Source organism: Rhyacophila brunnea, unplaced genomic scaffold, assembly GCF_057557595.1.
Source record: "Rhyacophila brunnea isolate RB1 unplaced genomic scaffold, BYU_Rbru_1.0 scaffold_13, whole genome shotgun sequence".
Classification (NCBI taxonomy): domain Eukaryota; kingdom Metazoa; phylum Arthropoda; class Insecta; order Trichoptera; family Rhyacophilidae; genus Rhyacophila; species Rhyacophila brunnea.
This window is the reverse complement of record NW_028232785.1, coordinates 39,882,924-39,909,968: the sequence shown is the minus strand read 5'-3', so window position 1 is coordinate 39,909,968 and position 27,045 is coordinate 39,882,924. Positions and strand designations below refer to the sequence as shown.

At 33.6% G+C, this 27,045-nt stretch overlaps 3 protein-coding genes across 3 annotated transcripts in view; 2 read left to right on the top strand and 1 right to left on the bottom strand.

Moving 5' to 3' along the window:
• Window positions 1-27,045, top strand: part of LOC147077495 (uncharacterized) — a 394,824-nt gene that overhangs the window by 154,669 nt on the left and 213,110 nt on the right. The gene's annotated exons all lie outside the window — the stretch shown is intronic.
• LOC147077500 (uncharacterized) overlaps window positions 1-27,045 on the bottom strand; it is a 197,535-nt gene that overhangs the window by 140,314 nt on the left and 30,176 nt on the right. The gene's annotated exons all lie outside the window — the stretch shown is intronic.
• On the top strand, window positions 7,226-11,515 carry LOC147077501 (uncharacterized). Its single transcript, XM_085940865.1, has 3 exons — window positions 7,226-7,714; window positions 8,025-8,174; window positions 9,706-11,515. Exons 1-3 carry the CDS (start codon window positions 7,568-7,570, stop codon window positions 9,760-9,762), a joined length of 354 nt encoding a protein of 117 aa, XP_085796991.1. The 5' UTR covers window positions 7,226-7,567; the 3' UTR covers window positions 9,763-11,515.

Sequence of the window (27,045 nt, the reverse complement as noted above, 5' to 3'; positions counted from 1 at the left end):
ATTTAAGTTTAAATAATCACTCTTTTAATATCAGTAAAAATTTTAAAATCCTGCATTTGAATGAGAAATCTATAAAATTGGATAAACAGGAAATCCTAGAAATTAATAGGTATAAATTTTTGCCCAATTCTAATTTAATAAATGATCAATTATATTTTGTGTCTTCTCCATTATTGTACCCTATTTAATATTTGGGATTGTCATAACATAACTTTATATATTGTACATTATTTATTATTTCTATTGAATTCTGACTCATATTTTGGTTGTATTTGTTTTTTATTCCATCTCACTTCAATTGATAATTTTATTTTATTTTTTTATAAAAAAAAAAAAAATTATTGTTAATTTTGACTAATTATAATTATTTGTTGATATTAATGTTATTGTAAGTGTAGATTGTTTTATATTTTGTGGTTTGTTAATATTTTAAATAATTTGTTTAATGCCCCTGACGTAGTATGAAATATTAATGTCCAACCTCATTAGTTTTAAATTAGTCTGTTATTGGGAAGGTATTATTGGACGGATAATTATTATGTACCTATTGTTATATTATTTCTATCGCTTTGAATTTTGTTTGATAAATATTGTTTTATAAAAAAAAAATGTATTCAGTCGAAAATGTCCCATTGAAACGGACGAAACCGGTCCTAATATATTAATTAAAAGTGGAATAAGTACTATAAAAAAAAATTGCGTTTTATTAAATAAAAACAACAATACAATGCAGTTCCACCATGAATTGACAGTTAACAAAATAAAGGAAATTATTTAGCTTGGTTCCTTTTACACACAAAATGACACCAGAATTGCTTTGATCAAATGAGGCATTCTCTCGCTACAGTGGTCTCAAGCATTGTAAATCGATCAAAATCAGAAGTTCGCGCAGCGGCATCCTCCGCCGCCTGATGAGGTTAATACGACACAATTGTCTTTTTTTTTCTTTCGCGAACCGATTACTCCTTTGAATCTGCTCTCAAAAATAAATACAAAACAGCAAAGGTCCAGTGGTTCTACACTTTTATCAACCAAGATATTAGGTTTTTACCCTCTCCTGAAAAAAAAGTGTTTTGTGACATTTGCTGTTTTTATGCCAAGGTCTTCGACTGCTTTAGTTGATTTTGAAAAAGGAACTGCCAAATATTGGCCTCCTCCAAGATCGTGCGATTTGTTATATAACTTCGTGAAGTCACTGGTTTATGGTGATAAACCAAATGGAAGCCAATATTGTTCGCGATATACGACCAGCAGTGCTCGAATAACTGTCATCAAAATTGGGTGACCAGATTTTTCTTCGTTTAGAACAACTGCGGTGACCGTATTAATTTTAATGCAATGTAGATATCGATCTTTCGAATATAAAAAAAAAAAGTTTAATAGTTGTGTCATTAGTGAACCTGCAAATGAACGTACCTGGTCCATTGGGCTGTATTGTCGATCGGATGAGCCGGCTTGAGGATTCACATTATTGATTTGGCGAATTGCATCGTCAACAAATGCTTGTTTGACGATGACACCCTCATTATCATTCTCCGACCTTAAATTGATCAGGCTATCTTCACACTCCTGAAAATAACAACATGTATAATATTATTATGTAACAGTATCACCTTTATGATCAGCCAGAGTCAATGCATTCCAGGATAAGACCTGCCACAGCTGTATCCTCTGCTTTCAGTGGCTACCAATGTACGACTGCATTTGGCAAGTGAATGTATACTCACCGAAAGACATTCCAGCTAACTGCAGCGTACTTTAATCTGCCTTTTTGTAAACATATATCACATTGAGATATATATGGTTGTAACTGCAAATCACACGATCTTGAGTAATTGGAACAGCGAGGCATGGAGAGGTGTATGTTGGGCATCACGCGAAAGGACCCTAAGAGAAACGAATGGGGTAGGAAGCAGACAGGAGTACGCGATTTAATAGACGTTACCAAACAGCTGAAATGGAGATGGGAGGGGCACATTGCTCGCCGAAAGGACGGCTGGTGGACAAATGCCGTCATCCAGTGGTATCCAAGGGGTACGAAACGGGCACAGGATCGCCCTTAAAGTCGCTGGATTGACGAACTAGTAGGGTTCGGCGAAAATAAGTGGCAGCGAATGACACAGGACCAAAAGAGTTGGAGGAAGGTTAGGGAGGCCTTCATCCAGCAGTGGATGATGATGATTATCAAATGTACCAGTGGGTGATAAATCCATTCTCAAGATTCGACGGTACACACCTGACATTAACAGAGGAGGACATTTGAATAGATCTAAAATACGATTGTGAGCACAAAGCCACATTTTCTGACCTAGAGTTGTCAGCATTTTGGATATTGTTTTGGCGTCAATATCCTCAATTGGCTACAACAGGAATTAAATCTCTGTTGTGGATCGTCGTATCTTTGCGAATTTGGTTTTTCAGCACTCGTGGAAATGAAATCGTTAAATGAGAGCGATTAAAAATGGTAGATGTGGAGTTACGTGTTTGTTTATTTAATTTAGAGCCGCGTTTTAGAGAATTCTTTCTAAAATACAGTTGCCCTTTTCTCACTAATAAAATTATTACCACCTGTGTACATATATGTTAATAAAAAATTGACCTACCCACACTCTGATTTCTTTCATTCATATTGATAAGGAACATTTCCTTTTTAAGACATTTTGTGTGCCGCGGAACAAATGCCATTCACGAATGTACCGTGAGTAAAAACGTTTAGCAGACACAGCTGTAGATACTCACAGCACCGGGATTTATTATGCAACAGATTTATTTGACCCACTTAATTAGACAGATTAATAAATGTCAATAATAAAATACCAATATACTAATAAAAATAACAGGCAGTCTTTTTTACAAATATAGTATCCTAAAACAAGCCACCGAAGGAGTGTAAAATCCAAACAATTGATCGTTACGTTAAATTTATATAAAACATAATCTTACAAAATACAATTTGTATCCAATGCTACGAATAATAATAACGGAGACTAATACAAATGATCGCATTGATCTCATACAAGCACGATGTGATATACACAATATTTACCTTATTAAAATAATAATGAAATTTTGTATAAATAGGTAAGTAGGTACCTGATTTATTGGCTCGCATTTTGAATATGAGCAGCCAGGTTGCGGATAACTGTCTTCGGAAAATTCATCTTTGAAATCAACTTGGAGTGAATCAATTTCAGTTTTAATATCGGCGAGGCTGGTTACAGCAGCCCGAATTCGTAACTATCGACTCGTGTGGTCGACAACCGTGTGGGATGACAAGTTAGTATCGCCCGTTTCATGCCGTATACGATAATACGTATTTTTGAAGCCACTCGCTACGGACTATTTTAATTCGCGAGTGACCAGTTGGCAACATCGCCAAAACCGAGAAAATCGGTGTCTATGGTACAAGATGAAACGTCAAAAATGAAATGTCAAACGAAATCATTATTTTTGTTGGTTATGTTTGTGTATAATTCCTACAATATTCGATTGATTTAGTATTTATGATATAGATATATGTACGTAGAATATAACCTTACATAAATGCGAAACCATATAATATTATTACACTGTAAAACAAGATTTAACAAAATAAACAAGTGTCTTCAATAACATTTATTTTTATGTAGGTATTTATTCATTACAAACCATTATAAAACATTAACATAATTAATTGAACTCAAGATAACAGAGTATTAAGTAACATTGTGAATAGATAATATAATAATTCGGCATCTTTATTGTTTATAAATTGGTAATGCCGTGTTCTTTCCGTCAGCGAACTCATTCATTTTGACGTTTTGATTTTCAAGGTCACTGTCACATACGAAACGAAATATCAAAATAAACATGGAAATCGGATAATATGTACATGAATTCACGTCCTTCGTCGTGCAAAAGTAGCAAAAGAATGGAGAGGTTTCAATTAAGTGATCTTAATTGAAATGAGGTAGGTGAGGTTATGTCCGTCTCAACATTATACCTACCTTCGACTTTTTAATTCTCCATGGATATAATATTATAAACGTAATAATGTGTCAAAATATAACATACATCTTCTATGTCTTTGATTAATTTTAATCTATACAACCATATTCATTTTTTCGCATTGTAAACGTAAACTCTTCACGCTTGTAGGTAGGTAGTAACATTAAACTTAAGATACCTACCTAATAAACCTATATGGCGTGAGAATTTGTAAAATATATCTCACAAGCTCTTTGTTTAATCGAAAATTACGTATAAATAGTGCATCACTGAGTGAAAAAGCATTTTGACATAAGTTAACATAATTATTTGATCTGTTTCGCGGATGATTACGTGATCCTAAAAGTGCCGCAAAAGTAACTATTTATGGGATTGACATATTTTACAATAATTGGGTGAACGATACAAATCTATAGCAATGCTTTGGCGAAATATAAAATAATAATATGTAGGTAATTATTCTCGCGAGCCCAATAATAAAATACTATCTTTTCGCAGCCTAACCTTTCACTTTTATTTGACAGTTGAAAACTAAACTGCGTTATCGGCGCGAGACATCAGTGCGCATGCTCACATACTCAACTCGTATGGGGGACTATGGTCACGAGTGCCCTTTGGTATGGGCAATATTGTCGACACAGATTATGACTAATTCAGGTAGTGATAAGTTTCGACATGCCTTATTTCGATAACCTACGTCACTTTCGCGAATGACTACGATGTTTCACACGACTCGCAAGTTCTAACATAAGGCCCCAGGGCTCTGAAAAACAAGACAGAAGGTATTTTATAATACGTTTACACATACATTAGTACCTACCTATATGCGAGGGGCACAAACACACGGACGTTTCTGTATGTGACCAATTATCACGATTCAATACTGTCTATTATTATTAATAAACGTTCAATAGTAAAGTTGTCTTCAGGTTAATGAAAGTAGTACCTAAACCAGCAGCCATTGAGACGCATAACCTATAGGTAGGTAGGTATCTAGTCAAATGATCTCTGTGAAGTGTCAATACAACGATGTATAATATATTACGTCATGTTTCAGTTAGTAAAGTCCAATTTATCGTGCAACTGTTTTATTTGCATTAGTAAGATACCACTTCAATGAAGAATAAACACAATCTTGCAATGATTAATATGTATGGACATCCTAACCTCAATAATGCTGTTGGCTTCAAAAGCATTCTCTTGCTTTATACAAATGTTTGTAACCGGATTGTTTGGATGGATTATTGGCACATCAAACCATTGCTGGATTTCTGTGTCAGATTCAAATCCATCTAGTTCACGTTTTACATCCATCTTAAGAAGTTTAATTAACGCAGAAATATCTCAGGCAGTCATTTGTAATATCCAAGTGGAGCCGTCAAGTAAAAGATATCGTCAGTGTTGACATTATAGGAGAAAAAACCCCAATTTGATTTATTTGTTATTTTAGACCTAAATGCGCTGTTCCACCGCCATCTTTAGATTAATAAAGCCTGAGCATAACTTTTTGCACAATAAATGGTTTGTTTCAGTGCCATACTATTTATTGATAACGTACTAACTAGCAAGTAGAAATTGATATTCTATAATGACTTCTTGTGTGTAAAAAAAACCTCTATTTTATAAACATCACCTACAATATTCATTAATTCAAGTGGTCACAACGACTTGTCTTTGGAAAAGCTATCTTCGCGAATCGTGTGGACAAATTTGGCGCTGTTTGAATTTCGGAAAGCTCCCTCAACCTCTTTTTTCTTTCACCTTTGGCCATACCTACCAGACGTCTTGTGATAAGTGGTCTCTAAGATGGACGTTTCTTGACGAAACTCTGGCGCTGAAGGGAGGGGCCATCGAGCACACTTGTATACGTCCGGTTTTGTATTTCCCTTCATTTTAATATTAGTTCCATCAAGCTTGTAGAAATGTTAATTAACTCTCAGTCATCGTTCGTTCAATAAATTAGGCATCTACCAATTACATTAGCTTATTTCTTAGATTACTTATAACTTGTTTCTAAATCATAATATTATGTACCTAGATGCAACTATTTCCATATTAAAGATCTGTTAAAATTCAATGGTCTCTTATTTTCTCCTTACAATATTACTCACTTGAATGTTTATTTTACACATTATTTATCTATTTCGGTTAAAATCCTAAATATGACACCCAGGTTAACTTAATAGTTTTCTTCTTAGCTTTCACTCTTAAACCAGTCAATTTATATATATATTTTACGATCGGCTTTATTATAGTCGGTAGTTTTAAATTCTTTTAGTGCTCGGCCGTAGTGGTTTGGCAGGCATGAGGCGGCGGCGTCTTGCGAAAATCAAACGTATAACCGTGTGTATTATGCCCCAAAAAAGACACTGTCTACGAACATTTCACACACGGTTATACGTTTGAGTTTCGCAAGACACAGCCGCGCCGTGCCGCGCCCGCCAAACCACTACGGCTGAGCAATTATGGTCGATAGAGTACGCGTCGAAGTGACACAATTACCTGCGCCCTGTTTTACCGTCGTCTCATGCGAACGGCTGGCAGTCGTGGCGTCAAGTTAGCTACTTTATTAAGTACTATATTCAATATACCTATTCCTATTATCAATCGAACACATTTACTTTTATTAAGAGATTCTCTATTTTATAATTGTGTCATCAAAAATCACAATTACAAAAGTTCCTATATACATAACAGACTGAAGAGTATAAATAAGTTATTAGTTATTGTCGTTTAGAATCGACTGTCACATTGACAAACGTTCTAGTATATTATGATATTATTATACACAGAAGAAGTTTACATAAATACCTACTTTGATCGTCATTTCCAATTATTAATAACACTTAACCACTAAAACAGATGAACTTCAAGGTCTCCAAGATACGATAAAATAATCTGAAAGAACTCTGAAACTTAGAATATCTACTCCGACAAAGGAACACGACAGACGCGTCAGTATGAGCACTCTATAGACAATGACAGGTCATCCATAGACAACGGGAGGGGAGAAAAGCAGGACCAGTCGTGTAATGTATCGGCTTCCTTCTTTAGTGGTCAATGGCTGTTCTCGTTATGATTGAGGAAATGCTGACAGTTCATGTTCGTACCATTGTTTTGTTTAGACAACAAAACATACATATTATTAAAGTGTGTCTCCGTGTCAAGTGTGTATTTTTATTATAGGTAGTTCTCACGTAAACACTTTTCAGTATTGCGGCAACACTATCCTAACATTACCTTGAAAGGATCATGTCTGTCACGTAACACGTGGCTTTTGGAATATATACCCGTAACATGGATGTCAAACAAGAATGTGATGGACGACACTCCAATATAGAAGGCAAGCTTTTGTTTGACACGCTGACTAGCCAATGCTGACGGTCATTTTCGTACCATTGTTTTATTTAGACAACAAAACATACATATTATTAAATTGTGTCAAGTGTGTATTTTTAATATAAGTAGTTGTCCGGGAAATACTTTTCAGTATTGCGGCAACACTTTTCTTTTCTAACATTACCTTGAATGGATCATGTCTGTCACATAACACGTGGCTTTTGGAATATATACCCGTAACATGGATGTAAAACAAGAATGTGATGGAGGACACTCCGATATAGAAGGCAAGCCTTTGTTTGACACGGTGACTAGCCATTCAAACAACCCGGACCCTCGCTTTCATGTAACGCAAGAGATTGCGAATGTTTCAAGCTGCAATTTCGAGGTTAGTTTTTGGAAACTAAATTCTTTTACAAACACTTTAGATTGGCAATAGCAGCGATATGTGTAATATACCTAATATAATATGTTGCTTTTTACAAACAATGTAGGAACTTGCGATGATATTAAACTTTGTTTCAAAAAATTACATGTTTATACAATTTGACAGCTTCGATGCATCTGTGACATTATAGATGAGGTTAGGTTATCTACTAATTCATGTTAAATATAATTATAATACATCGTTGTATGGACGTTTCACGAACTGAAACTGGTTTTACTGTGTTTACAAAATGTAATAATGCTTCTTTCAGTACCTTATAGCGGCACTCTCTGATAAAACATTTGATAATCAACCATCTGTCGACAAGCGCGAGATCATTGAAGATATATCACACTCATTATATGATGATGAATGCCTTCAACCGGGTTATTCGTATTCAGATTACAGCCCAATACATCAGGTACGTTCAATTGTACAGGTCCATTTACCTGGAACACCCAATGTTAAAACTCTAACTTTTTTTGCGTGCATTTGTTTGTGCATCGTTAGTGCACGTTTGTGCACGATTTTTTTTCGTTTGTGCACCTATAATAACCGAAAAATTCCAATTTCAAATTGGGTGTTCCAGCTAAACGTTGGGTCACCCAATGTTGAAATTTCAACTTTTTTCGAGTGCATTCGTTTGTGCATCGTTAGTGCACGTTTGTGCACGCGTTTTTTTCGTTTGTGCACGCACATTAAGGGGGTTATTCGCATTTCAATTTGGGTGACCCAGCTAAATGCTGGATACTTGTGTCACAAAACATGTGTTTTTTCTTAAATTTAAATTGTAAACACTTGTGCCTTGGTAGTGAACGTTAGTGCACGATTTTGTTTTGCTTTTTCACTTATATTCAGCGCGCTATTCTATTTTAAAGTTTATATGCAAAACCTGACTGGGTGGGTTTAAAAAAATATTCGTAGTTAAATCTCTTGCTGCCTAGCTAGTGCGCAATTCTGCATACTTTTTTATTTTTTTTCTCATATAGTGCGTGAGTTATTCTATATGAAATATTTAATGATCGTTAAGTAGAACCACCCAACAAACTTTTTTAACTTTTTATTCAGTCATCAATTTGTCTATTATTGGCTTACGTTTGTGCACGTGCTTTTTTTGTTTTATCGATTATATCGTGAGAGATATTATTTTTTAAATTTTAGTGACTTGATACTTGAACCATTAAATTTGCCTTAAATTTTTTTTGTTTAGTGCATCCTATTAAGTTAATTTATGTCAACTTTTAGCACGATTTGAAATTTTTTTATCTCTTATATTAAGCTAGTAATTAGATTTTGAGTGGCCGTCAAGTTTTAAAACCAAACATTTTTTTTCCACATTTTTTAAATGCACACCTTTGAGTAATTTAATTACATGATTTTTCATGAAGTTTTTATTGTTTTTCCATTTAAATTACGCGAAAAATTCGCATTTTTCCATTTTCACTAAGTACCCCGTCAAAATGTCCTGAACAAAAACGACCGCATCCGTTTGGAACATCCAGTCAAAAGAGTCTCCTCAAAATAGCCAAAACGGTGTAAGGTGCACTAAATATGTCGGTTTATAATAGACTACCTCAAAATTGACAATCTGATTACACAAAAGTGTCAAAATTACAAAATCATTCAACTTTCTTAACATTTATCTATTTATTTATGATTTTGAATGGATCAATGTCAGTTTAATAAGGAAAAATGCAGTCAATTATATAATTATACTTACCTACTGTTTTTTAAAATGATCTGTAATAAAAATAAATACCGTTAAGTTATTAGAATACAATTAGGTATGCATACTTTTGAAAAATGCTATAGGTATGTTTTTATGCAACGATATTTTCCTCAAAAGATAATATTGGAATGACATTTATATTTTTTTTATATAAAGCGGTTAACTTGCAGGCACTTAACTCTTCCTAATAATATTTGCTTCTTCTTTTTCTCTGTTTCTCCAGGTGGTGCAACGTATGCTTGTAGTTCTGGTAGGTGTTATGTTAGGAGAGAAGTGTTAGTCACTTCATATTATGCTATTCAGAATCGATATCAAATAAAGTTTTGTAGGTTCTTTAAAAAGTTATTGCCTCTGACAGCTTCGACAATTGTTTCACGCAAATGGTTTTCTTTTGAATGTGTGTGTTTATTTGTTCTTAAACAACGTACCTACTTACATATCTGTTTACATTTATATTTAAACTCATCACGATTATGAGTTTTTAAATGACATATTTGTTTAGGTAAGTACTACTTACTTTCAAAATAAAATTCATCACACGCAAATGGTTTTTCTCCTGTTTCGTTTTATGAGCGTTAAGAACATTTTGTGCCGAGCCTCCGTATATGTCGTCAATTTATTTAAAAGGTAATTCACCATTTTGTATCTTTACATATGTTTGACGATTACTCCGTCGCGAGCATCCAATTGAACATACATTGCATTTATAAGATTTTTCACGAGTATGTTCTATATAATAAGTACATATTCATTTCATGTCTTTTAAGACAACAAAGTCGTAGGCATTTATATGAATATACATCGAATTTTAAAGGTTTTTCACCAGAATTTGTCATTTGTTAGTTTTTAAGATGACTTAGTTGCGAGCATCTATATGAACATACATTGCATTTATAAGGTTTTTCACCATCCACCAAAAATGGCCGCGTGGCTTAAGCGTTGGCATATTGCGTCAAGGGTCCCTAGTTCCAATCCTCGGTCCGGAAAGTACGCATATTATTCGCGAAAATCTATATGAACATACATTGCATTTATTAGATTTTTCATCAGAATGTGTCATTTTGTGTCTTTTAAACCTTTAATTTGCGAGCATCTATATGAACATAAATCGCATTCGTTAGTGTGTGCACCAGTATTGTCATTCCACATGTTTTAAGACTACTAGGTTTTTTAAATGACATATTTGATTACATTTCAAAGTCATCACTCATTACACGCAACTGGTTTTTCTCCTGAATGTGTAAGTTTATGAGTTCTTAAACAACGTATTCGATACGATGCTGCCAAAAGTTGGTAAGTTGATAGTTTAGGTATTTTGAGTTTACCACGGATAAGATGTCTATACTTATATACGTTTGCCATATAAAAATATCAAGTTCATACGATTTTTAAATCATAGTTTCTTTAGCAGCTATTCATTATGCTAAAAATACGTAACTCTTGATCGTTCAATTTACCAACATCAGAAGAGTTAAGTGCCTGCAAGTTAACCGCTTTATATAAAAAAAATATAAATGTCATTCCAATATTATCTTTTGAAGAAAATATCGTTGCATAAAAACATACCTATTGTATTTTTCAAAAGTATGCATACCTTATTGTATTCTAATAACTTAACTTTATTTATTTTTATTACAGATCATTTTAAAAAACAGTAGGTAAGTATAATTATATAATTGACTGCATTTTTCCTTATTAAACTGACATTGATACATTCAAAATCATAAATAAATAGATAAATGTTAAGATAGTTGAATGATTTTGTAATTTTGACACTTTTGTGTAATCAGATTGTCAATTTTGAAGTAGTCTTATAAACCGACATATTTAGTGCACCTTACACCGTTTTGGCTATTTTGAGGAGACTCTTTTGACTGGATGTTCCAAACGGATGCGGTCGTTTTTGTTAAGGACATTTTGACGGGGTACTTAGTGAAAATGGAAAAATGCGAATTTTTCGCGTAATTCAAATGGAAAAACAATAAAAACTTTATGAAAAATCATGTAATTAAATTACTCAAAGGTGTGCATTTAAAAAATGTGGAAAAAAAATGTTTGGTTTTAAAACTTGACGGCCACTCAAAATCTAATTACTAGCTTAATATAAGAGATAAAAAAAATTTAAATCGTGCTAAAAGTTAAAATAAATTAACTTAATAGGATGCACTAAACAAAAAAATTTTAAGGCAAATTTAATGGTTCAAGTATCAAGTCCATAAAATTTAAAAAATAATATCTCTCACGATATAATCGATAAAACAAAAAAAGCACGTGCACAAACGTAAGCCAATAATAGACAACTTGATGACTTAATAAAAAATTAAAAAAGTTTGTTGGGTGGTTCTACTTAACGTTCATTAAATATTTCATATAGAATAACTCACGCACTATATGAGAAAAAAAATAAAAAAGTATGCAGAATTGCGCACTAGCTTTGCAACAAGAGATGTAACTACAAAATATTTTTTTAAACTCACCCAGTCAGGTTTTGCATACAAACTTTAAAATTGAATAGCGCGCTAAATATAGGTAAAAGGCTCTATGTTACGACGCTACTCCCTGGGTAAACGTCAGATTTTTTTATTCAATATTTGAAAGCATCTAAGTGACACTTTTTGAGCATAGACAATCTTTGAAAAAATGCTATTATATGGGTAACACGCTATTATAACTACATATATAAAAATCTTTTACAATGAAAAATAGATTACAAAAATCAGTATAGCATATTAGAGTTCGCCAATGCATTTCATAAAATTTAAATAATTATAAAGTAACCTTCGACACAAAGACACTCGTGCTTAAACCTTCATATAAAAACGCTTCAAATAGGTAGGTAAGTATGCGAAAATAAGGAAAAATTTTCAAAATAACGTTATAGATAATTTAGCCGTGTTAACTAAACGATATTGTTATTATTTCAGATTATTCCGACTCAAATTTAATCAATAAAATAAGAAATACGAGTGAGATGAAATGAGCCATTGAATGGCATTTATTTACTCTTTGATTAGTGATTGTTTTTATAAGATAATAATATTTATCCATAGTCAGTATTCCGTATTTGTATTCATTTAATTAAATGTATAATAAATAAAACAGGCTCCAGTTTATGAGCCCCAAAAACATTTCGCCTCCACAAACAAATGGCCCGGTCAAATAGCCTCGATAAAACGGCTAGCACTGATTGAAATTAAACGTCACTGGTTTTCATTAAAATGCCACTTTTCCTACTTAAAACTTACCTTTCGGCATAATATACCTATCATAAATATTCATGAAGCGTGTTTTCATATTACATATACCAAACTAACCTCGTAATTTTTTTAAATCTTAATTTTCTCGGTTATGCTTTCAACCTAGGGGTAGACTACAACTTAATATATTATAACTACTATCTTATTACTTGTCTTGAAGGCCGACGAAAAAACTTTGGAATATGTAAATAAGTGTTTTATGAAACGAAAAAACTTTGGAATATGTAAATAAGTGTTTTATGAAACGTATCTGCATTGCAACCGCGCTTATCGTCGGCTTTCGTGGACGACATTAATTATTATTGTTTCAAAATTAGCCATTTACAAGGTTGAAAAAGACGTAGCTTTATTTAAAAAGAAATAAAAGCCAAAATATAATCAACGCTCGAAAGAAATAGGAACTTGCATATTTCATTACGCTTCGACATGATAACAAAATATTACTATATATTATTATTGAAACGATCAATCGTTATTAATCGGCCGTGGCCGGCGAAGGGATACATTATATATATTATAATATTCTGCCGATAACTTCACGTCGTGGCGGAGGCCAACCTTAGTCTATGGGCCAACCTATCAATATTGAACAGTATTGCAAGCTGTCAAAAATGGCAACTTATCGGCAGAATAATAATAAGTATGCAAGTAACAATGCCGGATTATGAGTACCAATTTCAGTTAATAACTATCAATCCAACCATCTCCAGAGTGAGAGAGAATTCTCGTGAACGGGATTCAATAAGGTATGAGAAATAATTTATCTATGATATTGTACGTTTATTGATGGAAGAGAGGAGAAGACAACTAATTTGCGAGCATCTACATGAACATTATTCGCATTTATAAGGTTTTTTTTATCAGTATTGCCATTCCATAATATGTTTTAAGCTTACTAGGTACTTTTAAATTACATATTTGATTATATTGGAAATCACATTCATCACACGCAAATGGGTCTTCTCCTGAATGTGTAAGTTCATATTATGAACTTACACATTAGAACTTTAAGTTCTTTCATTGAATAAGTTTATGTAATTTGATAATGTTTCTGATATTTCTTCGATATACCTTCTGTTGTAAATAATGTAATTACATTATTCTATATACTGTAAACATCTCTACAGTCTTTTGATGTTGGGAAATTGAAAAATCAAGAGTTACGTATTTTTATCAACATAATGAATAGCTAAAAATACAATGTTCTAAAAATCGGATGATCTTGATTTTTTTTTCTAGCAAACGTATATAAGTAAAGACATCTTATCCGTGGTAAGCTCAAAATACCTAAACTATCGACTTACTAACTTTTGGCAGCAATGTATTGAATACGTTGTTTCAGAACTCATAAACTTACACATTCAGTAGAAAAACCAGTTGCGTGTGATGATTGTGATTTGAAATGTAATCAAATATGTCATTTAAAACACCTTGTAGTCTTAAAATATGTTGAATGACAATTAATACTGGTGCACACCCTCACAAATGCGATTTGTGTTCATATAGATGCTCGCGAATTAAATTTTAAAGACACAATGACGCATTCTGAAGAAAATCTAATAAATGCAATGTATGTTCATATAGATTCTCGCGAATAATATGCGTACTTGCTAGACCGAGGATTAGAACCTGAGACCCTCGACGCAATAGGCCAACTCTTAAGCTGCGCCGGCATTTTTGGTGACTGGTGAAAAACCTTATAAATGCAATGTATGCTCATATAGATGCTCGCAACTTAGTCATCTTAAAAACAAACAAATGACCAATTCTGGTAAAAAACCTTTAAAATGCGATGTATATTCATATAAATCCGTGCGACTTAGTTGTCTTAAAACACATGAAATGAATATATACATATATAGAACATACTCGTGAAAAATCTTATAAATGCAATGTATGTTCAATTGGATGCTCGCGACGGAGTAATCGTCAAACACATGTAAAGATACTTAATGGTGAATAACCTTTTAAATAAATTGACTACCTATACGGAGCCTCGGCACAACATTATCTTAAAGTTCATAAAACGAAACATGAGAAAAACCATTTGCGTGTGATCTATTTCATTTTAAATGTAAACAAATATGTCATTTAAAAACTCATAAACGTGATGAATTTAAATATAAATGTAAACAGATATGTATGTCGGTACGTTGTTTAAGAACTCATAAACTCACACATTCAGAAGAAAACCATTTGCGTGAAACAATTGTCGAAGCCGTCAGAGGCAATAACTTACCTACAAAACTTCATTTGATATCGATTCTGAAGAGTATAATATGAAGTTTTTGTCTAACACTTCTCTCCTTACATAATACCTACCAGAACTACAAGCATACGTTGCACCATCTGGAGAAACAGAGAATAAGAAAAAAATCATAATACCTATGCAAATATTATTAGGAAGAGTTAAGTGCCTGCAAGGTAACTCCTATATACAAAATAAATATAAATGTCATTCCAATATTATCTTTTGAAGAAAATATCGTTGCATAAAAATATATTGCATTTTTCAAAAATATGCATACCTAATTGTATTCTTATAACTTATTTATTTTTATTGCGGATCATATTGTTAAAAAACAGTAGGTACCTAAGAATAATTATTAATTACTGCTTTTCCCGTATGCAACTGACATTGATATATTCAAAATCATAAATAAAAAGATAAATGTTAAGAATGTTGAATGTTTTTGTAATTTTGACACTTTTGTGTAATCAAAATATCAATTTTAAGGTAGTCTATTATAAACTAATACATACGTCACAAGGTAATAATTTAATCACCAAATATAATTTATATAAATTAATCGAACGTTTTGACAATGCCCGTGTTTCCCAAGGAATAAATTCAGTTTACTAAAGTGGAATATTGTTTTGATTCCAGCCTGTTTTCACGCTGAAATGGAGGCCTTTGGAACAGATGATCAGAGCAGGATTACGCATTCGTATGGACTCGGGTGTCGACACGCCCGAGGACCCACTTCCTGGTCCATCTCGGACACAAAGGAGGTCAACAGAGTGACCGGTGTGGAAGAAGAAGTGGGTGAGGTCGTTCGTGGTAGGCGAGGACATGCAAGGCGTACCTAGTGCTCGTGTGACTGAATCGTGGTCAACAGCAGAATAAACTCCAGCACCTGGGCAGTTTACAGTAGTGTCGGGTTGGCTGGTGAAAAACATTAGTCTGTGGGACTATTCGCATAAATAGAGGTCTTCAACTTGAGTCAAGTCTTTGAATGGAAGGGCGAGTTGGTTATCTGTATAAAAGGAGATATTAGGTATCTTACATTCTTGGAGAGATAAGCCCATAGTGAGGATATCATCTATCCATTTCAGCGACATGATTTAGGCCCCAATTACAGAAATAAACGACAAGTATTTTAGCCAACGTAATAATAATTGTATTGTTAATTAGGTATTAAGTTAATTAATATTTCACTGTTCTCTGTGACCGTAATTATTGTCTTCGCTTATAATAGCGGTTATTTTTATTGTCTACGATTATAATAGCTGGATAGCCATGGTTGTCTATGCTCAAAAAATGGCATTTAGATACTTTCAAGTGTATAATAAAACAATCTGACGTTTACCCAGGGAGTAGCGTCGTAACATAGAGCCGTCAGATGAATTGACGGAAGATGTTACCCTTAATCCAACATTTAACAATGCACATCGAAGAATGAAGAGGGAGAGAACTTGGGAGAAAATTATGACGTATGACTGCAAGGAAGATGCCGAGACCGCAGTGAAAGCTGAAAAAATTTGGAGCTTTCACTATAGAAATTCAACAATTGAAGGAAGTAAAATTTATTATCGCTGTAATGCAGTCAAAAAGAGGGCGCAGCAATGTGATGCTGGAGTATATTTACTTTTTGATAGCAGGTCCGACAATGTGTTTTTATTTAAAGCGACTGACCCCCATACCCATGCGGAAGACTTGGCACCAGTAAGGCTCTCTGAAGAATTAAAATTGGAAATAAATGCACTATTCGAATTGAAAGTGAAACCGAAAAAAATGACGCAAATTTTGTTAGAAAAAGGATATCAATTCTAAAAAAACACAATTGAATAATTACTTATCTAGAATGAAGAAAGATATTTATGGACCAAGCCAGATTAGTCTGGGCGAACTAGAGCAGTGGTGCTTGGACCATGCAACGGTACCAGGGTGTGATGATACCGCATATGTGATTGCACATAGATTTAAATATAGCATAACTAATCGGCTCTTAAAAAATGCTGTTAAAGGTAAAAATATACACACAGATGCAACATACAAATTGGTATGGGAAGGGATGCGTGTACTGGTTAAAGGGTGCACTGATGCTGGTCGGCAGTTTAATGTTACTGTAATAGCAGTCTGCTCCCATGAGCAAATTGCAGACTTTATTTTCATTTTTCGAGCCCTAGTTACGGGTGTCTGCAATGTAAACCAGACAATTAATCCTGATTATCTCATCTCGAATGCATCCCCTGCCATACAAAATGCATTTGTCATGTAATTGGGGTCGATAAATTACAAATAATGTGCTCGGCCCACATGCGGCGAAATACTAACAAGAAAGTGGACTCTTTGGTCGATGCCCGTTACAGGATGGCGGTCATGGCGGACGTTGATTTGCTGCAGTTGGCGCCTAATACAAAAGTGTTTCAAAATGCAGTGCCGCTTTTTATAAACAAATGGCTTGACATAGGTGAATCGAACATTATTACGTATTTTAATATGCAGTGGCTAACCACTCGCCACAATTGGTACGAAGGAGTTGCCGAGCGAACTCCATCGACTAATAATGCACCGGAGGCATTTAATTTATGCATAAAAAGAGACGAGACATTCTGGGAATGGTTGCCTGTTTCAAGATTTCTCCAGTTAACTCTTCAGACATCTGAGAAATGGTCGAAGGACTATTTCCAAGGAACGAAAATCATCCTCTGCACAACAACAATTGAGCTGCGACACTGGACAGAGGTATATCAATGGGCAAAATCGGATGTGAGGGTGACAATTAAATCTTCACAGGATAATATTACCCAATATTTCTGCCGTCGGCTGGTTCCACACAGGTGACATCGGAAGAGATTTCTGGTGTTCGCGGCAAAGCGGACGAGTCAGCTAATGCGATTGTGATGATGACACACAAAACTTTCCACTCGCTCAGAAGCCAACAAGCTAGTGATTAGAAGCCATCATGTTTGGTACTATTTTGACAGGATGTATTGAATAGTTCGTTTTTTTACCGGCTGGTTAACCACTATCGCTCTACTGCGCAGACGCAGATCGGCCCACACGCCAGCGTGTAGCGTGTAAAGTGGCCCGGCATTCAACTTTTCTCGATAGACTTCTTACAATCTGCTTGTTAGCTTGTTCGATGATGACACTTGGCGAGTTTACAAGCAGATTGTAAATTCGCCAACAAGCAGCTTGTAAAGTAGCTCAATGTCATCGAGCCATTAGTGATAAAAGAATGTTTAAGTTGACAACTTGTTAAACATTAGTTTGAAATATAGTTATTTGCTTTTTCTACTAATAGGACAGCATTTGTATTCAATATTAAGTATTCATCGAGTGATACAACATACTTTACCTCAAAATGGGCGAGATTTAAGTTTTCTTGTTTAATTTTTCGTGTTGTACAGTTGTTAAGCAATTTTTGTTTCGTTATGTAATATTGTAATTTTACATTAACATATTAATATTGTTTGCATATGCATACATAACATACCTACTTATTAATAGTATATTCATTCTTTTTAACACTTCCTTCTTTCTACTTTCTTTCTTTCTGACACGCTTAAAATTACGAAAAAGTGATACCTACTCGTTATTTTATTGTATTTCAGATTGTCTCGAGGACAACAGTGGTTAAATTAGTTCAGTTCACATTAGGTGTAATTATTGCAGAAAGATTGAGTTACGCTACCGTTTTTTACACTAATTCGCTGGCGATTTTACCTGAGAAATCTTCAGAAATCCAATCCAACCAAGTAATTGCTGTCTCAAGTAGAGTTGGGTATTTCCCGAAAAAATCTCAAACTCGAGATTCGAGATTTCCCGAAATGATAAAATTTTGAATTTTCGAGATATCGGGAAATTTAAAAAAAAACCTGTAAAAATCTTATAATCAGTGTAAAAACAGACAAATTCCAAAAAAATATGATTTATTTTATTTATGTAAGACAAAAAAAATAAAAGTACGAAAACAAAAATAATTAAAAACATTACCTACTTATTAAAATAGAATTTCAAAACACAGACTGTCAATCGCTGCGTCTGACAATCGCATACGATTTTGAGATACAAAATACCCTGATGTTGCAAAAATTGCGCTCATTTGGAGTCGACGTTGGCTTATTCGTCTTAAATGCCCCGATCAGTCTTTGAACGTTTTGCGTTTTCTGTCCACTTTTTCATATATATAGAAAATCGTTTTTTCAAATATTTGATAATAAAGAAATCCCGAATCCCGAGAAAAGATTGTCGAGATCCGGGATTTCCCGAGATGTTTAAAATTTCTATTCTCGAGATTCGGGTTTGAAAATTTCTCGAGAATTCCCGTCGGGAAATTCCTGGAACCCAACTCTAGTCTCAAGTGATCACTTTTGTCGAAGTGCTGAAAACTATTTGATTTTGGATAAGAAAACAGAGAGCTTTGTGTCCGCATTTATTTGTAATGAACGCGGGCAGAAATATCGTTATAAAAGTAAATTAAAAAATCATTTGATTAATAAGCTTTTGAAAATACACATTAAGATAAAATACCGGAAATGGAAAGAAAAAAACAGCTGAGAGCCACTAGAAAAGAGTATAAAACTGCGACGGGAAATGTTGTTCAACATAGGAAACGATTTAATTTTTCTGCAGAAAATGTACATTTGCAGTGACAGAATTTTAGAGGAAGAAAAGGACATGATTTTTGGGGAATTTTGGAAACTCTGTGAAAACGATGGCAACCAAGATGAACAGAGACAATATATTTCAGACAGTATAACTATTGAAAACCCCAAAAGGCAGCGTGTAAACAATATTTCACACAACTTTATTCATTTTGTATCTCCAGTCCAGTTAATTTATCCTTACTAAATAAAAAATAATCTGATGTTCCATAATTATTTTGATTAGGTATAATATGCCTTTTAAGGACAAAAACACTCTTAATTTTTACTAGAATATGGTTTTTATTTAATTTAACTTTCACTATTATATTTTTTTGTTTTCTAAGAGTTTAAAAAAAATATTATAAACATAATAAAATTACTTTCCTTATAATTATTCCTTAATAAACCCACACACTCAAGGGTGAACGTGCAACTGTTTCGGATTTTTAACACACATAAAGGGCGAATATCCATTTAAAATAATTTTTCTGACCTTTTTATACAAGTTTTTACATTTTTTTATACCATCAAGACAGTAGATCCTCCAAGCTTTATTATGTATTTGTTAGAAATTTATAATCATCCATAGATAATTAATAAATAAATGTCAAAAGTTAAAAATCCTCCTCCTGTAAAATAGCATTTTGGTTGATTCGCACTTTTTACAATACACCGGCGATAAGTAGCACCTGTTCGCACAAGGAAACTACATTAATATGAGATTTATTATTGTAACCCATATAGATTCTTTTTCTTCTCTCGGTATGCTGGTTGCTGGCCATCGTCTGTTATTTGGACTTGGGAGTGACAAATAAATACCTCGGAATGGACTAAAATGGCGATTTTAATTTGTTTTATACTTTTACTATTTATTAAATTTTTACCATTTTTTCGGAACGCGAGATGTATATTATCTCTGGAGACCTAAATTTTTTCGCTTTTCAGCGAGAAACGCTTTTTGATACTGCTGTCAGCGAGATGCGCTTAAGCACTGCAAGCGATCTCCCACCATAAAAGCGGTGTACACAAACACACACGGCCTCTCTAGACCCCCAGAGGAGACATCCCCAAATTGGGGCAATTCGAAGGCGTGACATTATGACGTCATCTTTCAAATAAGAAATATCGGAAACTCTCCTTTTTAATAAATTATTGACGTAGACGTATCTTTCCAGCAGGTCTATTTTTAACGGTCATCACTTTAGTACGTTTCCATTATTTTCATTATCCAAATTATTAAGGAAGGCATTGCATGCATTAAAAGTGTTGCAGTGTGTGAAGTAGCCTTTCCATCTTTCCATAATGTCCTCCTTTTCGATCAGCATTTGTCTTTCAATATCCTTACAGGAGTTTATTCTGGGTTGATAGGATTTATTATTTATATTGTGATTGTATTAATTTGTTTCTCTGTATATTGAAATTAATGTTTTTCCATCTAAATAAAGTTTTCATTAATCTGTATGAACCAAAATTCCATAAGTATTATAGTAAAATTATTTCGAACAGCTCAATTTTTTCATTATTTTTACCATTGATGATGTTTTATATTATTTTTTTAACTTTATTTATAAGAAAACTATATAAATAATTGCAATCTAGTTTTAGGAATCAACATACTTAAGAAAAATAAATAATAATGACTATCATTTTTTGAAACCGTAGTATTTACCAGTGATGGACTGAAAATTTGTTGGCAACACGAAAACGTAAGTAGATCGACTTTATTTTATAATCAGATTTTTAAATATGTATAATGGAAAAAAACAAAAAAAATGTTGAACAGGGAAATGATCACAGATTATACGAATCAAAATTTCACCTTTCTACGATTCTTAGTTTTGTTAAAAACACTTGTTAAAACAAAAAAAAAGTTTGTTTTGCCACTCAAAAAAATCGACTTTTTGTTGTACATTTTTATGTTAATAAGGGGACGATGTGATAATTTTAATGAGTGCAGTAATTAAACAAACTATTGAACTAGTATTTCTTATACAGGAGATTTATTTTTATAAATGTGAGACATTGTTAAAATTCTTAACTGTAAATCATTATAAATAGGTACGTAGGTAGGAACTTTTAATTAATTATATAATTTTATGCTTATTTAATTTTTGAAGAACACAAGACATTGTGACATAACTAATCTAAATTAAAGACGTACACAACATGAGATTTTTAATATAACAAATATTAGGTACCCTTACAAGAGAGAAGAAGAGAATAGGTACCTACCTATATAAAATAATAAAAATAAAAACATACTTACTTCAGACCCTAAGTACAATTTTTCTAGACTCTAGAGAAATAAAATTTTTAAAACAAAAAACTTATCACGTCTTCGAAAATATCTACGTGTTTGGGGAGCTCATTGACTAGTCTTGCACCACTCGCTAATATTGTCAGATCCCTTCAACAAAGCTATGAACTAGCTAATCCCACGACGACCGCACGTCTTAAGCGTCGGCTTATAGCGTCGTGGGCCCCAGGTTCAAATCCTGGGTCTGGCATGTACACATATTGTATATCAATTTGTGTAGGGTCAGAGTATGGACTTAATAGGTTGAGAGAGTAGATGACATTTGTTTCTTGTAAAAACAAAATCTGTTGGAGGCCCATGTGTTCCAATAAGGATCGGATATGGTTTAAATAAAAAAAACTAGCTTACGGTAGTGGAGTTCGATACACTTCAATTTATGTCGCTAAGACCTAACGTCCACTTACAAAAATCCAAAATACAACAAATGAGATTTCTCAGAGCAAGTGGGTTCGAAGTATTCAAAAAATGGATTAAGCACAGAGATAATAATTATTATTGTATGGTTTAAAATAATATTACATACGGTTACATAATATTATATCGCTATAGAATGGGCAACAAAAAATTTAATTGTTTACGTTATCGGTTGATGATAAAAATGACGTACGCACGTTCGGTGTCTTCTCGAATGACCATTATTTCAAAGTCTTTACTACAGATACTCTATCCTAGATAATTAGTGAACGGGTAGCTAACGCCTTTACTGGTATAATAATATATTATATTAAAATTATTTCCAAAATATGCGGGAATTCTTACAAATAAATAAGTCGTTATAAAATATGCTACCAGAACGGTCACCATGTCAACCAGTCAACCAGGCGCGAAAAATAACGGTCAGTTATTCAACCGTGCGCATTTAAACATTAACCTAAGCTAAACTGTCAAGTGCCACGCACCGGATGATCTAATGAACAATAGCGAACGAGACAACTAGGATTCACAACCAGACCATGGAGCCAGCCTCAATAGCATAAAAGGACAGTGCCTGGCATCCTAGACATACCCTCCCCTCCCAGCATTAGAAACATTCCTTCACAATTTCCAACTCACTTAAAAGCACAGCCAGTGTCTTTTACAGACAATTTGCATGCGTATAAGAATTTACACGAAATGGCTTGTCCTATCATGTATTTTCATGCTAGTAAACGTTATTCATGAGTTAATACATTTATTACATTATACCTATTCACCAGTATGAGTTTTTTTGTGTCTTTTCATGCTACCAGATGTCGTGCATGAGTAATTGCATTTATCACAGTTAAATGGCTTTTCACCAGAATGAGTCATTTTGTGTGTTTTCATGCCACTAGACTGTCTGCATGAATATTTGCATTTATCACACTTAAATGGCTTTTCACCAGAATGACTCATTTTGTGTGTTTTCATGTGACTTGGATGTCTGCATGAATAATTGCATTTATCACATTTAAATGGCTTTTCACCAGAATGAGTCAGTTTGTGTTTTTTCATGCCACTTGAATATCTGCATGAGTAATTACAGTTACCACATTTGAATTGTTTTTCACCAGAATCAGCTATTTTGTGGTTTTTCATGCTACCAGACGTCGTGCATAAGTAATTGCATGTGTAATATTTAAATGGTTTTTCACCGGAATGACTCATTTTGTGTCTTTTCATGTCACCTAATTGTCTGCATGAGTAATTGCACTTATCACATTTATAAGGTTTTTCAATGGAATGGGTTTTTCATGCCATTTCATGTGACTAGACCTTATGCATGAGTAATTGCAATTGTCACATTCAAATGGTTTTTCACCAGAATGGGTCATTTTGTGTCTTTTGATGTCACCTGATTGTCTGCATGAGTAATTGCACTTATCACATTTCAAAGGCTTTTCACTAAAATGAGTCATTTTATGTGTTTTTATGCCACCAGACGTCGTGCATGAATAATTGCACTCATCACAATTAAATGGTTTATCACCAAAATGAGTCATTTTGAGTGATTTCACGACGTGACCTTGACGAAGTCTTGAAAAATGTCCTTCGTCACATTTAACCAGCCTTGCAACGAAATCGGTCGTTTTCTCAATTGTGGTTTTGTGTATTGCTTTGTGAAGCAACATTAGGTCGAACGATGAAAAAAAATCAAAACAGATACTGCACACAAAATTTCGTTTATGAAACGATTTTGTTTCCAGTGTTATAACAGCCACTAATAATTCTGTGTTTACCATTTTAATCGATTGAAAAATATCACATTTACTATTGCGACAGGCGACATTTTTGAGCTTTTCAACATATTCTCCTAGTTCTTTCTTTATGTCTTGTTCCTCAATGTGAAGATCTTCGCTAGACGCTTTTGCTTCACTCACGTCCCATGACGGTATGAGGCTCGCAACATTGGCCAGTACAGTGCTTCTAGCGATAATCTAAAAAAACATTTTTAAGTATTAATAAATTATGAGATTTACTATAAGTAAAAGATCCAGTTAGAATTATTATACCTAGACACGGTGTTATTAAACCTTTTTACGTAGGCACGTAAGCCAAAATTTTCCAATCAACTGTCTGACGTACCAAGCAGTTTTTTATTGGGAAAAAATAAAAAAGTAGTTTTTAAGAATTCTATTAAAAAAAAAATTATATTACAATGAGATATTTTATCTTTCACCGTGTTTATAGACGAATGCATATCTTTCATTCTTTTAATATATTATTTTTGCTTATTTTCTAATTTTACAAAAAGGTCGTGGGAGCATTTTGACCACGCTTCTTTTATTGATTTCATATAGTCCATAACTGAACGGTTTTTCATTTTCACTGTCTGTTAGAATTACTACTACTAGCTTCACCAAGTTTTTGTTTCTTATTTGGTACAGGCATTTTTGTTGGTACCAATTAAATTGTTAGTTACTGTATTACTTAGCTTGGTTCTTTACACAGAAAATGACACCAGAGTTGCTGCGATCAGATGAGGAATTCTCTCGCCACAGTGGCCCCAAGCATTATAAATCGATCAAAATCAGAACTTCGCTTCCTCCGCCGCCTGGTGAGGTTAGTACGACACGATTGTCATTTATTTTTTTCACCTAACCGATAATAAACGATTACTTTAGTTGATTTCAAAAAATGGACCTGACAATTATTAGCCTCCCCCAAGGTCGTGCGATTTGATATATCTGGATTACGTCCTGTAAAACTTCGTGGAGTTACTGGTTTATCCTGATATACCCAACGGAAGCCAATAATGTTCGCGATATACAACCAGCAGTCCTCGAATAACTGACATCCAAATTCGGTGATTTTTCTGAGTTGAAAACAACTGCGGTGACCATATACATTTTAATGCCATATAGATATCGATGTTTCGAATATAAGAAAAAAATGTTTGAAAGTTGTGTTATTAGTGAACCTGTAAATGAACGTACCTGGTCTACTGGGCTGTATTGTCGATCGGAGGTGCCGGGTTGAGGATACTTATTTTTGATTTGGCGAATTGCATCGTCAACAAATTCTTGTTTGATGATGACACCCTCATTATCATTTTCCGACCTTATATTGATCAGGCTGTCTTCCCACTCCTGAAAATAACAACATCACCATTATGATTAGCCAGAGTCAATCCATTTCTGGATAAGACCTGCCACAGCTGTATCCTCTGCTTTCAGTGGCCACCAATATACGACTGCATTTGGGAAGTGAATGTATACTCACCGAAAGACATTCCAGCTAACTGCAGCACATTGCGTACTTTAATCTTCCTTTTTGTAAACATATTGCACATTGAGCTCTATAGGGTCGTTACTGCAAATTACATTATCTTGAGTAATTTGAGTTTGAATGTAAAATAATTAACTACAATTTAATTAATTGCAATAGACTGCTGAAAATTGTACCATGTTAGAATAACTTTGTGTACGTTATCCTACTGTAGTTCTTAAATATATATATATATATATTTTAAATTATATTGAGGATTTTTGCAATTGCGGCCATATAGTTTGGGAATTGCCGAACAAACTTGCAGATGCGGCATCATAGTTTTAATAGAAAAATAACAAAATGCATCTTTTTCATATAAAATTAATTTTATAAAAATCAGTGTTTTATATAAAAAAAAAATTATTAAAGAAATAAAAAAAATAGAAAACAGAAAAATAAAAGAGAACAATAAAAATAACTTTATCATCAGTAGGATTTGATATTTAATTTATTTAAAATTCGGACAATTTAAAAAAAAATGTGTGTACTTATGTACGCATGTTAGAAGTTATACTTCTTTGGCGTAACAAAACAAAAACAAAACAAGATTCTTCGACTAGCTCTTAATTATTTTTTTAATTAGACACGTAAGAAATCGGGCCGCCTATTGAAGCGCCGTTGGTTTATTTCTATAAATTATATAATTATTTATCGTCTTTTTTATTTTTAAAGTACCAACTATCACTCTGACGTTTAATAGTTATTTTAGGTAAGGAATTGCAAATGGCCGACAATAATAGATTTGCTGCCTAGGCAACGGAACAATTCTAAACTATAATATTACACTGTATAATCGTCTTTTTTGCAGTATCATACTGTGGCGCAAAGGTGGTGCGTTCGGCTGATAACCGAACAATCGGTGGTTTGAAACCAATCGAGTGCGTTTTTTTCGTGTGAAAAAAAATATGTGTTCATTTTTGGGTTATTTTGCAGTTACGACGCTATAGATCTCAGACTGCGATATGTATTTATTTACCTTATCATGTTAAACAGACATAATTTTCAAAACACTCATAAGAAAATAAAGCCAATAGAGAAAATCATTTTTGAAAAATGTCTCTTGGGTATGGCGCACTGTGTATTACGACAAAATTTAACTTTTGGCCTTTTTAATACCTGCTTATAAGCGCTCTCCAAAACTGAAAAAATTCATAAACACAAAAATGTCGATCCTTAGCCATGAGTGTACGATCAAGAAGAAGAACAAAACATAGTCTTTGCCGCATTAAGCCAGCTCTCACTCTGCCTGCAACGTGTCGAATACGTCACCGTTATTCACAAAACACACGGTGCCAAATGGATCTGCGCAGATTGGCAAAAATAGTTAATAAAATTATTAGCAATTTCATGTTACAACATCTTGGAGTGATCCGTGATCACTGGC